Source organism: Panthera onca, chromosome D2, assembly GCF_046562875.1.
Source record: "Panthera onca isolate mPanOnc1 chromosome D2, mPanOnc1 haplotype 2, whole genome shotgun sequence".
Taxonomy (NCBI): domain Eukaryota; kingdom Metazoa; phylum Chordata; class Mammalia; order Carnivora; family Felidae; genus Panthera; species Panthera onca.
Genome location: NC_138349.1, coordinates 41,049,805 through 41,063,654, shown reverse-complemented (window position 1 = coordinate 41,063,654; position 13,850 = coordinate 41,049,805). Strand labels below are relative to the sequence as shown.

The window sequence follows — 13,850 nt, the reverse complement described above, 5'->3', positions numbered from 1 at the left end:
CTTGCGTCAAAAAACGTGTGACCTGGGGCACCTGGGTGGCTCAGTCGGTTAAGCGTCTGACTTCGGCTCAGATCGTGATCTCACGGTTTGTGGGTTCGAGCCCCACATCAGGCTCTGTGCTGATATCCCAGAGCCTGGGGCTTGCTTTGGATTCTGTGTCTCCCTCTGTCTCTGCCCCTTCCCTGCTCACACTCTGTCTTTCTCTGTCTCTCAACAATAAATAAATGTTTAAAAAAAAACACACACACGTGTCCCTTTATGCTGCTGCAGATGAGCTGACATCAGAGGAAGCTGAGATCAAGACAGACGAGGTAGCGGTGGACTGCACTCAGCTTACCTTCTTCCCTGCCCTACACGAAAGTCTGCACTCTGAAGATTTCTTGGAACTGTGCCGGGAAAGACAAGTTATTTTACAAGAGCTTCTTGATCATGAAAAGGTAATATAGCCCATCACAATTATTCTTCCATGATTATCAAACATGAGAGATCAAGCTTTCTTCATTCACGCAGGAGTTGATAGCTCTCTTCACTGTAAAACAAAACAAAGCAAAACAAAACAAAACAAAAAAACAAAACACAATGAGCAAAAAGACCAGGCACGCTCCTAAATTTGTGGGAGCAGAGCAAGGGTACAAATAGAAACTGACACACCTTGCATCAAGAGTTTAAAAGATATAAATTCAGCTAATATGCTGTTATGAAATACGCTGTACTAACTTCCAACAATGACCTTTGTAATACCTGGAAGATCAGTTTCAGATTTGGAATTCTCGATCTGGTTGTTCGGCACCTTGGCTCCCTGCCTGCAGTCTGGCCACCTTGAGGGATCCATCCCACATTGAGTGTGGAACTGTTGCGACACTCAGCCCCTAGGTCCAAGCTGGGTCTAGATTGCTCATCCTGCAGCCAGCCTCCCCTGGGCTACCACTCAGGCCCAGGGATGAGCATACTTGTATCCCCATCATTCTTTAGCAGGGTGAACATGGAGACGATAAGCACATGGGCCAGGGGCCAGGCTAGACAGTTAGCAGAGGAGTCCACAGTCTGGGATGCCGAGAAAGGGCTTGGGGGACCCATGGCATGGCCCCTTGGTATGACTGGACAAGGACCAGAGGGATCCCTGAAGTATGGACTCAGTGGAGGGCCCTTTTTTAATTTTTTTAATGTTTATTTATTTTTGAGAGCGAGACAGAGACAGACACAGAGACAGAGAGACAGAGCACAAGTGGGGGAGGGGCAGAGAGAGAGGGAGACACAGAATCCGAAGCAGGCTCCAGGCTCTGAGCTGTCAGCACAGAGCCTGACATGGGCCTTGAACCCACAGACCATGAGATCATGACCTGAGCCAAAGTTGGACAGTTAACCGACGGCCACCCAGGTGCTCCCTGGAGGACCCTTCTTAACTAGGTCTAAGAAAGGTATGGAAAATGAAGCTTATGCCTTAGAGTAAAACAGACCTGAGCTCAAATTCCAACTTGGCAGCATACTAAAGTGCATGTTACCTCACCTCTGTGAGCCTCAGTTTTCCTTATCTTTAATATGGAATGTAGAGCAATCATTTCACAAAATCCTTGTAAGGTTTAAATGGGATAATGGAAACAAAGAGACTAGCTCAGAGCTGGGCACATGTAGGGTGGCCTGTTAGAGACAAACTCTCTTCTGTCTCCAGAGGTTGGGTGTGTCAAGGGTCTCCAAGTCTTACCCATCAACACTTCCATTCAGAATGTAAGTGAAGGAGATGTGCCAACAGAACAGAGGAGCAGTCAGGGTGTGGTCCAGGGTGTAGTTTAACCAACATAGTCGTATAACAACATCATCCTTCTTATACTTGCTTAACCCAAGTCTTCCAGGCGTGGAGCACATTTGCAGTCCTTATCACACCTCTTGCCACCATGACTTTGCTCATGCTGGTTCATCCACCTGCAGTGCCCCACCCACCGGACTCCTGGCTGCTGACTCTCTGAAGTTGATCTTGACCGCTCCCCACTCTGGGACCTGGAGTACTTGCAGCCTCCATTTCCCCCTGCATCACCTCCTACCCTTGCTCCTGGCACACAGACTAACCTTCCCCACCTCACCTATCTGCCTCTCTCACTGCACTGATCCTCTTTAACAGAGGGACTGCTGGGCACCGAACCTCAGGGATACCTGGAGTAGACACTCAGTAAATGCTGATGAATGAAGATTTGTTAAATTCATGTTCATTTTATTTTGACTGTGGAAGTAATGTATGTGTCTACGTCGTGAAATTTTAAAAAGGTGGAAATCAAAACATATATACATAACATGTACCTCGACACATATACATTTATATACATGTGTGTACGTGTTCATAACATCCCAGCTGCTGAGGATAACAGCTGATAACAGTTCGGATGTATCACTCTAGTATTGTGTTCATTTGAGAAATGGATATTTGAGAAATGTGTTGTCAGTTGAAAAACAGCTAGGAGATTAATGCTTTCTATCAAAACTTTTCTTTGCCTTATGCCCTCAGAAGATTGTATAAAGAGGTGATTCTCAACAGGGGGAAGCTTTACCCCCAGGGGGATATTTACCAATATCTGGAGACATCTTCAGTTTCATGATTTGGTAGGGAAGGAGTGCTATTTGTTTCTGGTAGGCAGAGGCCAAGGTTGTCGCTAACAATCCTACAATTGCTCAGGACAGTCCCACCTTCCACTAGAAAATAATTATTCAGTCCAGAACGTCTATAATGTCAGAGTGGGAAACCCTGAAGTGAAGGATGTATATTAAGCAGATGTCGTGTTCCAACCATCCCCTCCTATTTTCTTCATAGGATAAAGAAAATACTGGATCATATGTCTCCATTTGGTTATTTTCCTTGTTTTGCTAACAACAGATCAACAACAAAGCTTTGCTTTTGCTTGGTACATTGATTTTCTGTTGCCGCCATAACAAACTACCACAAACTTAGTGACTTAAAGCAACACATGTTTATTATCTCAAAAGTCCCAGCACAACACGGCTCCAATGGCTCTCTAAATGTTTAGAGTCGCACAGAGCTGAAAGCAAGGTGTTGACCAGGCTGCGTTTCTTTTGAGAGGTTCTGGAAATGAATCCATGTTCAAGTTCATCTGGGTGTTGGCAGAACTTGGTCCAATGCTTCTGTAGGACTGAGGTCCCTGTTTCTTTGCTGCCTGGCAGATAGGGGTCATTCTCAGCTTCTAGAGGCCACCCACATCCCTTGCCTTGTGGCCCCCTCCTCCATCTTCAAAACTGGCTACTGCAGGTCCAGTCCTCTCCCTCTTTGGACCTTGCTGGCCCCTTTCTGCCTCATCTACGCCTACCTCCCTCTCCCTTCACATCTCTCCCACTGGCCAACTCTTCTGTCATCCTCTTCTGCCACCAAGGGGAGAACACTGGACCCATCAGATCATCTGGGATAATCTCTGTATTTTAAAGTCTGCTGATTTGTACCTTAATTTCATCTGCAGGTTTTTTTCAAGCAGCACCTAAATTAGCATCTGATGGGAGCATCGGGGACAAGGTTCTTGGGGGACAGCTGTGGAAAACTGCCTGCCAGTTAGTATCACTCAGGGTCCATAGCCTACCTAATCTGTGTCCTCACCTACCAAGGGGAGCCTCTGCAGGTGGCCTGGCTCCCATATACCTCCTAAGCCCAACCTGATGGTTCTAGCCCTAACTGGGCTGCACCGAGGGCAAGTTCTGAAGTTTATCATCATAGCCAAGAGCTAGTCTTAGCCTCAGTCTATGCAGCAGGTGGATGACATTAGTAACTGTTTTGGTCTCTGAGAGTTTTGTTTTTGCAGGTTGTCCTATCCAGTGGCATTTCCCTCAGGGGTCCTGTTGGAGGTGGTGGTGGTGGGAGGGGAAGCCTGAAGCCCACAGGTAATTGACTTTGCTAGCTCCTGAGAGGCAAGACAAGACCAGGAAGAGACAGTTCTCCCACCCTCCCCTGTCTTGTACTTAAACTTCAGTCTTTCTTGGTCTCCATGTCACACAGCAGGAAACTGTCAGAAGCGCCACACGTGGCTTGTTGTGGTAGCAGGGATCTCCAGGCTGTGTAGACAGGAGCCTGCCGAACTCAGCAGGCACTGAGAATAGGAGCAGTCCCTTTTCCACTTAGCACTTCGTATCCCCTGGCCTGCCTGGAGGGGACAGCCTGGGGGCTGGGGGCCCAGATGAATGTCAGTTCCCTGGAACCAAAGACTGAGCAGCTGCAAAGTCAAGGTTATTCCTGCCATTATCTGGACATTCGTTCTTTTCTCAAGCTGTTTTGATTCATTTCACTGGGTTATGTTGTTGCCTCTGGCTTCCTGGTAAATTATAGGAGAGGTTATTTTCCGATTCAGCCTGAGTTTCTCCAGGATCACTGGAACCAAAACACTGGACACACTTGCTCCCTGGAGAAGGAGGTGTGGGAGGAGAGCAGCCAGGGCCACGTAGGGTCAGGCTTCCCGAAGGCAGGATAGTGGGGGGCAGAGGCTACAGGCAGACTTCGTACTGACCCCCTTACTAAGCCCTGTCTCCACCACTTACAGGCCTAATGACTTTGAATAAAGTAGTGGAATCACTTCTGACCTCATCCCTAATCCCATCTTTAAATGGGATTATACTCCTTGACTCACCAGTTTGTATCAAAGATCAAAGGTGTACTGTGTGCCCCTGCCTGAAACTCTGTTTTCCATGCAGAGGGAGCTCTAGGTGGGTTGTATCTGCTGTTATCACTGTAGACCATTGCTCCTTTTATAGTTAAGAGAGAGAGAGAGAGAGAGAGCAAGCCAGGAAGAGAGGCAGAGAGAGAGAGAGAGAGAGAGAGAGAGAGAGAGAGAGAGAATCTGAAGCGGGTTCCACACTCAGCATGGAGCCCAACGAGGGTTCAATCCCACAACCCTGGGATCATGACCTGAACCGAAATCAGATGCTCAACCAACTGAGTCACCCAGGTGCCCCATTCCTCTTCTTTTAATACTACCTCAGGATTTGTTCTCTCATTCCAAGAAGGAAGGAGGTGTGGGGTGCAAACCCCGGTACTTAAGTCATGACCTTGAGGAAGTGGGAAAGGGTCTGTCAGTGCCAACAACGAAGTGCTCCTATGAAAACCTGGCCCCAGATGGCCTGACTCCTGGGATGCTCCTGTGAGGCAAGGTGTGAGTGACTGGGCACAATGCGAGACTCAAGGGGTCTGAGTGGCGCTGCTGTCCTGCTGAGATGGTGGAAGATGAGGCAGAGAGTCAGAGGAGAGCCCATGAGAGACCAGGCCTACTGGGATGGGGCTCCCAGAGGACTTCTTGAATCCACCACAAAATGCAACATTTTGTGAGAAAGAGGGAAGTTGCTGGGTTTGGGGCATAGATTAGCATGTGGTGAAACAGAGTGAGTCCCTACATTTTTTATTTATTTATTTTTTAATTAAAAAATTTTTTTTAATGTTTATTTATTTTTGAGAGAGAGAGACAGTGTGCAAGAGGGGAAGGGGCAGAGAGAGAGGGAGACACAGAATTCGAAGCAGGCTCCAGGCTCTGAGCTGTCAGCCCAGAGCCTGACGCGGGGCTTGAACCTATGGACCAGACCGTTAGATCATGACCTGAGCTGAAGTCAGACACTCAACCAACTGAGCCACCAGGGCCCCTTTAAAAATTTTTTTTTAATGTTCATTTATTTTTGAGAGACAGCGAGACAGAGCATAAGCGGGGGAGGGCAGAGAGAGAGGGAGACACAGCATCCGAAGCAGGCTCCAAGCTCTGAGCTGTCAGCACAGAGCCCAAAGCGGGGCTTGAACCCATGAACCGTGAGATCATGACCTGAGCCGAAGTCAGACGCTCAACCAACTGAGCCACCCAGGCGCCCCTATTTTAATTTTATTTTTAAATTTTTCTTTTTTTTTCAACTTTTTTTTTTTTTTTTTTTTTTTTTTTTTTTTTGGGGACAGAGAGAGACAGAGCATGAATGGGGGAGGGGCAGAGAGAGAGGGAGACACAGAATCGGAAACAGGCTCCAGGCTCCGAGCCATCAGCCCAGAGCCTGATGCGGGGCTCGAACTCACGGACCGCGAGATGGTGACCTGGCTGAAGTCGGACGCTTAACCGACTGCGCCACCCAGGCGCCCCTATTTTTAAATTTTTCTTTAGTGTTTACGTATTTTTGAGAGACAGACCATGAGTGGGGGAGGGGCAGAGAGAGAGGGGAACGAGTCCTTAAATTTAAAGCAAGAGGCAGGAAGGAGCGTGAGGAAGCAGGCTGCAGAAACCCAAGAGCATCCTGGGGCAGAAGAGTAGAGTCAGGTCTACACTAGGAGCTCTCCATGGAGCAGGCCCCGGTGGGCTGCCCCCCCCCGACTTGCCCCCCTCCCCTCCCACACGTCCACCAGCCAGGCCCTCACGGCCCACGCGCACCTGCTCACCACTGCCCCGTAGCCGAGGCCTCCTGGGTGGACCTGTCCTGGTGTCCCGTGTATGCCCATAGCACTCTGCTCACTCTGCTGCCAGAACCCCCTCATCTCAGGGCTCTGACGCTATTTCTGAGTCTTCCTGTGGGTGGGTTCTTGACAGGCACGGATGCGTTTGAATTTATCCTTGTCCCTCCCTTTCCTGACATGAAGGATTTGTGCTCTGGAAAGGTCTGCTGAACTGGCGAGTGCAGCTGTGTGAAGAGGCGCCCACAGGGAGCCAGCTGGATGTACGTAGCTCTCAGAGCGGGCAGACTGCCTGCAGCCATGACCTGGGTCTTCCCTCGGGTCCCTCAGGGCCTGGCTGGTCGGTGGAGCCTCTCTGGGAGCAGGTGAGACATGGCTGAGCAGGGCCTGGCTTCCACCGCAAATCCACCCCCACCGCCGAGGAGGCAGATGCCAACAGTTTGGGCCCAAGAGGGCAGCTTGGCACAGGGCAAGTGCTCCGACTGGACTCAGAGCCGCCTCCTGCTCTTCGTTTATTGCTATGGCTGGACGTCTGGAGCCGTTGCTCTGTGTCCTTTACACAGCACCTCATCTCGTCTCACAGGGCCTCTGAGGGTGGCAAGAGTCGGGCCTCATGTGCCTGCCAGCTGAAATTGCTGGAATTTGATGGCAGATCTGTGTCATTCGAAATTCATGTGGTTTTCCGCTTTCTTCCAGCTCACTGTGTCGAGCCAGTTACCCTAAACTCCCCACTGCCCTCCCCTTCAGCAACCTTCCTGTACTGGGGCTCACGGATGTTGGCTCCAGGCCCTCTTGCGTTTCTTTTGTAAACTTTCTGGTTAACACTGGCCCAGGCGGGCAGGCCTCCAGGTCCCTCACCACACACAGCATCTCCGCACAGGACACAGCAGGCCAAGCACGTGCCATCCTGCCCGCCTGCTCATGCCCTAGCCTCGTGTCCAGTTTACTGCTTGTCAAGAGCGGGAACTGGACCTTGAGGAAGGACGATTTGTGGCACTGACCTTTGACCTGTGAATATGTTCCAGCAAAAATATACAAAGTTTGCCCAGAGCAGGTGCATGTGTATATTTGGAGGGGGAGGGGCAGTGGTACCCTCAGTATTTCTTCAGGCCGCTACTTTCTGCCTGTATTGAGACATTTTGTAGCAAGAGTTCTCTGTAAACTAGGTATTCCCCTGACTCGGACATCTCTGTTAGACCTTCTGGGCCTGTATTTTTTCCAAATTTCTAAGAAAGCACACTCAACAAGAGTGTGTGGCCAATGCATCCGTGCTCAGAAAACCTGGAACACTGGCCGTCAACTAGCCATCATGTAAGCCGGACAGGCAGCCCCACGGTAAGTCCCTGCTTCCCCCTGCCCTGCCCCCTCGGAAGTGCTTTGCCAGAACAGTCCAAGGAGACTCTCTAGGTTGTGACCTCTTTCCAGGCTCCTGGGTGGCCCACCCCTGCCAGGGGTCTCCAGGGGAAGCAGGCAGGGCTGGGGCTCCAGAGTGGCAGCAGCTTAACTCCTGTCTTTTTGCGAACATTGGAGCTCTGACCACTTCCAGCGATACCTGGGACTGTGATTATTCTGTGCTCCCCTTGCGTCATTGATTAATGATTCCCAGAACCACAAACACATTTCTCTGCAACCAGCTCCATGTGACGTGAGAAGCGGTATATGTAATGCATACTAATCATGGGTCCGAGTTAACCACCGTGCCGTTAGGGACAGTCCTTTGTACCCTGCCACATAAGCTGCTCTTAGAGGTGAGTCTCCACTTGGCAAAATGGGCTTCCGAGACCCAAACCAGAGCCAGAAGTCAAGTGGGAGTTGTGTTTGCTGTTGCTGTTCGCTTTGATTACATGGACAACTAAAATTAATTTCAATACAGACTCCGTGTGAAATATTAGCTCGGGCTTGCAAGGAATCAGGTCAAAGGGAGTTATTTTTGGTCTGGACAGCAGAGAGCAGCATCAGGCTCTTCCCAGATGTTTTGAGCGGAGGCCCTTTATGGGAAGCGAAGACGTGTGTTAACCTTCCTGGGTAGTACCTCCCCGTGTAGGTGAACAGCCCCGACTGGCTTTCTAAGATGTAGAGATGCACGGGTCATACCTGCTTAACCCCTTCTGCGACTCTGTCCACCATATTTTGTGCACAAGGCCATTCCCCAGCTGGCCCTGCGGCCTCCCTGGACCTTGTCTCCCTCGCCCTTACATGTATGCGCACACAGAGGACACACACACACACACACACACACACACCTGACTTTTTACTCTAATTGCATACAGCTACTTATGATCTCCAAACATGTCCGGCTGCTTCAAGACTGTGCCATGGAATGCTTCTCCCGTTTTTACTCTTCTTTATTCCTAACCCCAGCCTTGAGGTCACCTCCTTGGGAACTGTTTCTCTTATGTCAACCCCATCCCCTCTCTCACCCCTGTCTGGGCCAGACAGCTCCGCCTGTGTCCCCGGTGCCTGTATTTCCCCTGTCCATGCTGTGCCAGGATGGTTGATACTCTTCTCCTTCCTGTTAGACCACCAGCACCATGAAGGTGTGCTTTATCTCCCTTTGTGCCTGACGGGTGTGGGATACACACTGAACATTCAATGCAGGTCTGAGAAATGAATGCATGAACGAACGAACAAATGAGTGAGCTATAAGCAGCACGCTTATGTGAGAGGAGACCTCATCTTTCATAGCTTCGCTGATGTCTGTGAGTCCGTTTCTCGGAAGTGTGGTCTTCAGCATCATCTAGGCTTCTTATTAAACTGCGGATTCCAGGTCCCACTCTGTACCTGCCGAACCAGAACATCTGGGAGTATAGCCTGGGAATGTGAACTCCAGCAAGCTGCCCAGGTGATTCTCATACATTCTCTTTGGATAAATGCCCGAGATACACACACACACACACACACACACACACACACACACACACACGTCTGGGTTTTGCAACATTCAGAGCTGCCCGGGCTAGAAACGTGCTCCAGTTTCAATCAGTCACCAATGAGTAAATCCTTAGCAAATGCATGCTTTGAATAGTCGTCAATATGTTTCACATTACGCTGGTGCAATTTCCATCCTTTCCATCTGGTCTCCTGTGAGCCCGCCTTGAAAGGCGGGGAGGCTCAGCTCTTTGCAGGCTTGCCCGTGGAAGTGGCGCCTGCAGGCAGGCAGGGGGCATCCCCGCTCCTTGTCTGAAAAGATGAGCTGCTATCAAGCATTATATTTCCTCTCAGATTTGCCAAATTGATATAAAAATAGTATCTTTTTATTGTTTTAAGATACATTTTTGGGGCACCTGGGTGGCTCAGTCGGTTGAGTGTCCGACTTTGGCTCAGGTCATGATCTCACAGTCTGTGAGTTCGAGCCCCGCATCGAGCTCTGTGCTGACAGCTCAGAGCCTGGAGCCTGCTTCTGATTTTGTGTCTCCCTTTCTCTCTGCTCTTCTCCCACTTGCAGTCTGCCTCTCTCTCTCTCTAAATTAAATAAACATGAAAAAAATTTCTTATAAGAAAAAGATACATTTTTTTATGACTATTATGACCAAATACTCGACTGAAAAGTGATCAAGATGCCAGAGTTCACACGTAGCCAACATAAATGTAATTTACACAGTCTCTCTCTGTTTTGATGCTTAACTTTTTTGAGAAATGAGGATACTTATTCTATGTGCCAGTATAACAACATGTATTGACAGCAGGGTCTAGACAGGCAGAAGATGGACAAAAGGGACACATGACCCATGTGTGCAGGGTTAAAGCTTTATTTGCAGTAGATTTTGCATACAAATATAAGGAAATGTACACATCTGCTCTGCTCTGGATATCTCACAGGACAGCTCTGCGTCTGTTTTTCTACCCATCAAATTCAGGCATTGCACTAACTTGCAGACTAATGATACTGGAAAGAACTTCAAAGAGCCTCCAGCTGACCTTCCCCTTTTGCAGATGTGCACACTGAGGCCCGACTCTATGAGAATGTGCTGCCAGGGGCTTCGAGGGAATGTCCCAGCAAATTATTGCCCCTGTAACTTCAGCTCTGGGAGTTTTGGATTTCCAGACAACCTGTTCCTTATCATACACAAGGCCAGGTGCGGCCACACACTTAGTTATCCACCTGCCAGGAATGATAATATATTATCCAGCTGATCTTAAAAAAAAAAAGAAATTCTACTTCTGAAGCTGAAGTTCCTCTCTTTTTGGAGTGATCAATAGAATCACGGCATGAGGGATTTCTTAATCATGAGTAAACTTGGGGAGGCAACCCTCCCAGGGCTAATTTAAATGGAAGAGCGGGTAATAGTTCACTTGGGCTCATTTTTTAGTTTTTAAAATGCCATTCTTTTCTAGAAGAATCAATTTTTAAGCTATTAACCCAGCTCTCACCAGACGTTTTTCTTGTGGTTTGATTTATTCTGGTTGTTACTTAATTCCCCCCAAAAGAAAAGCCCAGGAGATCATAGGAATGTGCCCCAGCCCCTACCGTTGGCTCCAAAGAAGTTGGGCAAGGGTGGGGCTTCGTGGGGGAGGGGACAGGTTTGGAGGTGCACAGACCAGTGCTGCATCTCACTGTGTGAACTTGAGGATGAAGTCTCCTCTGTACAAAGGGTTAGAGAAGAAAGTTTAAACAAGCTCACATAACCCTTCTGACGGGGCTGGTGGGAGTATAAATTGGTACCACCTTGCAGGAGGGCAGTCCGGCAACAGACGAGAATTTAAGATACCCACACCCTTGGTCTGCAGTCCAACTTCTAGAAATACATCCTTCAGATTTACCTGAGTGTTCTGAGGGACATAGGTACAAGGATAGTCACCACGGCATTGCTTGTGATGCCCAAACGTTAGAAAACAACCTGATTCCATAGGGGATTGGTCGACTAAGTTCTAGTACATCCTTGCAAGGAAATAGCCTGTACCTATTAATAAGAGGGAGACAACTGTGTAAGAAGTGATTTGCAAGGGTCTCCAAGATGGGCCATGAAGGGAAAAAACTAGATGTAGAACAGTAAGCATATGAATATGCTATTTGTATAAAATAAAAAAGGATATGTATACAGTATCTTATACATTCTTAAGTATAGAATATACTTATTTTGAGTGTATATACTGTAGGAGAGTTACAACTTTCCCCCTACCCCATTAGAGGCTCCAAACAGGCCTAAGAATTAAGGTGACAGAAGACAGATTAACAGGATAATACAGATTTTACTTTTACAGGTACATGGGAGCCGTCACAGGAAAATGCAGAGCCCCAAAAGTGGTTGGGCCTAAGTGCTTAGGTTGAACAAAGTATAGTAATTGTTAAAAAGTAACTAAAAGATACAGGGAGACTCAAGGGAGGTAAGGGTTTGTCCAGCCAGATTTGTTTGTACAGATTTCCCTAGGTCTGACCTCTCTGTCTCTGGTGCTAAGAGTGTTCGTTTCCTCCTAATATAGGGAGGGCATTTTTCACCTGGGAGTTATCCTTGCTTTCAGGAAGAAAAGCGTAGGCCAGAGTGCTGTTCCTGTACCTGCTGTCGTTTTAAGTGTCTTTGATGCAAAACAATCCTCGGGACAAAGTGGTGTATTTTGGGGTGACACATGGGCTACCCTTCCATACAATAAAGTGGTGATGGTGATTCCCTCTGGGGAAGGCTTTCAGGGAAGCTGGAGGGCTCCACTCAATTGCCTACATCCCAAAGTAGACATTTATCCTCAATCCTTCCTATTATTATTATTGTTATTACTAGTCTTCCAGTCTGTTGAGTAGCAGTTCTTGTCGATTCTACCCCTTCTTGCTTAGCTTCCCTACTTGTCTCCTTTTTCCCACTTGCCTCTGCCACCCTATCCCAAGCCACCATTCTTCCATAGGACTACGGGAAGAGCCATGTGACTGACCACCTGCTCTTGACTCCTTTGGATCTACCCTGCACCCAGCAGCCAGTGTCCTCTTTCAGAAATGACCCCTCCCATGGCTTCCTATTGCAACGAGAAAACCCAATGGCCTTACCAAGATTCCAGCCCCCTCCCCAGACCTAAGCATGCCTACTTCTCAACTTCAATTCAGCCACTCTGACCTCTTTTCTGTTCGCCAGATCTACCCTTTCTGTCTGTAGGCTCTGGACTGGATGTTCTTTTCCCCTGAAATGTTCTCTGAGTTTTCCATGGCTGCCCCACTTCCATAAATCAAGTCTCAGAGTTTGTGTAAAAGTGTCCCTACAAGCTTCTCTCTTCCTTGTTATCAGCCTATTGTTTCTCTCTCAGCACGTAGCACAATTTGTGATCGTTTATTGGTTGATGTTGCATGCCTACTACCCATCATTCCCCCCAGATTTTAAGCCCCATGAGGATAGGGTTCTTGTTTATCTTGTCCATGCCTCTGTCCCCAAAGCCTAGCTCAGGGCCTGGCATATAGTAGGTGCTGAGTCCAAACTTGTGAATAGATGGCCGTATGGATGAATGAACAAAGTTGCAAATGAGTCCGTGGTAAATCGTGGCTCTGCAGGCAGGTTGAGGGCCAGCTCCTCTGACAAGGTGGATGCAGGAGAGGCCTGGGAGCCAGCAGCCTGCAGAGGGCTTGGGTTTTAGGAGCCAGGATAATTAGCTAGTTCTCACTTAGGAAAAATAGTTCAGAGATGACTTTCCCTGGATCACAGTGGGTAATGCTTAACTTGGAACCAAAAACCCTTGGCGGATCTTCATCTTCTGGCCTTGGCCCTGACTTTGATCCCATTTGATGCACGAGTTGGAGAACTGGTGTTCAAGGCCTGCTTTCCAGATTTCATCACTGTGGTCCTATTATTTCTCCCAATGGTGAGCAGGGAGCTTAGCTTCAATCCCAGGCTCAGCCACTTACTGTGTGACTAATCTTGGGTGAGATTTTTATCTCTGGGACCTTTTTTTTCCCCCAGTAGTAAAATCTCCCTTGCCTGATTGAAAGGATTATATTGGTTAATACGTGTAAAATGTTTACAATGGCCATATGTTAGGTAGTTGAAAAAAATCCGTTCCTCTTTTGTGTAGCTGGAATTAGCATAGAATTGCCCTGAGAAAATGTTGGCCTTGGCCTTGCTCTTGGTCCATTTGGGTTCCTGTCGTCTAGAATTCATTTCTTTCCTCACTTGTTCAGGGAAGTGTTTCATGTGAGGACCCACTTAGTCCTGACTTCCTGTAGGACTCTAGGTCATACCAAGACATTGTCCCAGGTCAGGCCCCCCCGGAAGCCAACTACGGGTCAGAGGTGTGTATGCGGGAAGTTCACCGGGAGGGATAATCACAGGATCGGGCAGGGGGAGAAAGGCAACTCTGAGACTCTCAGAAAAGGCCTCTATGATTCCACAGAAGCTTGAGGTCTGGAGTGATTCTTCAGAGTTGGCTGGAATTGAGGCAAAGGGTGACTCTTCCAGCCCTACAGTGACCAGATACTGGGTACAGACAGCCACTGGGAAGGGGGCGTGGCCTTTGGCCAGGCTTTCTCTTTAGCAGA

At 48.4% G+C, this 13,850-nt stretch overlaps 1 protein-coding gene across 6 annotated transcripts in view; it reads left to right on the top strand.

The window, feature by feature from the left end:
- WDFY4 (WDFY family member 4) overlaps positions 1-13,850 on the top strand; it is a 302,324-nt gene that overhangs the window by 191,606 nt on the left and 96,868 nt on the right. For all 6 annotated transcript variants that reach the window (XM_078434513.2, XM_078434514.2, XM_078434511.2 and 3 more), the window contains one exon: positions 271-437. In XM_078434513.2, the coding sequence (XP_078290639.1) occupies positions 271-437 (167 nt within the window). The remainder of the gene's footprint in view (positions 1-270; positions 438-13,850) is intronic.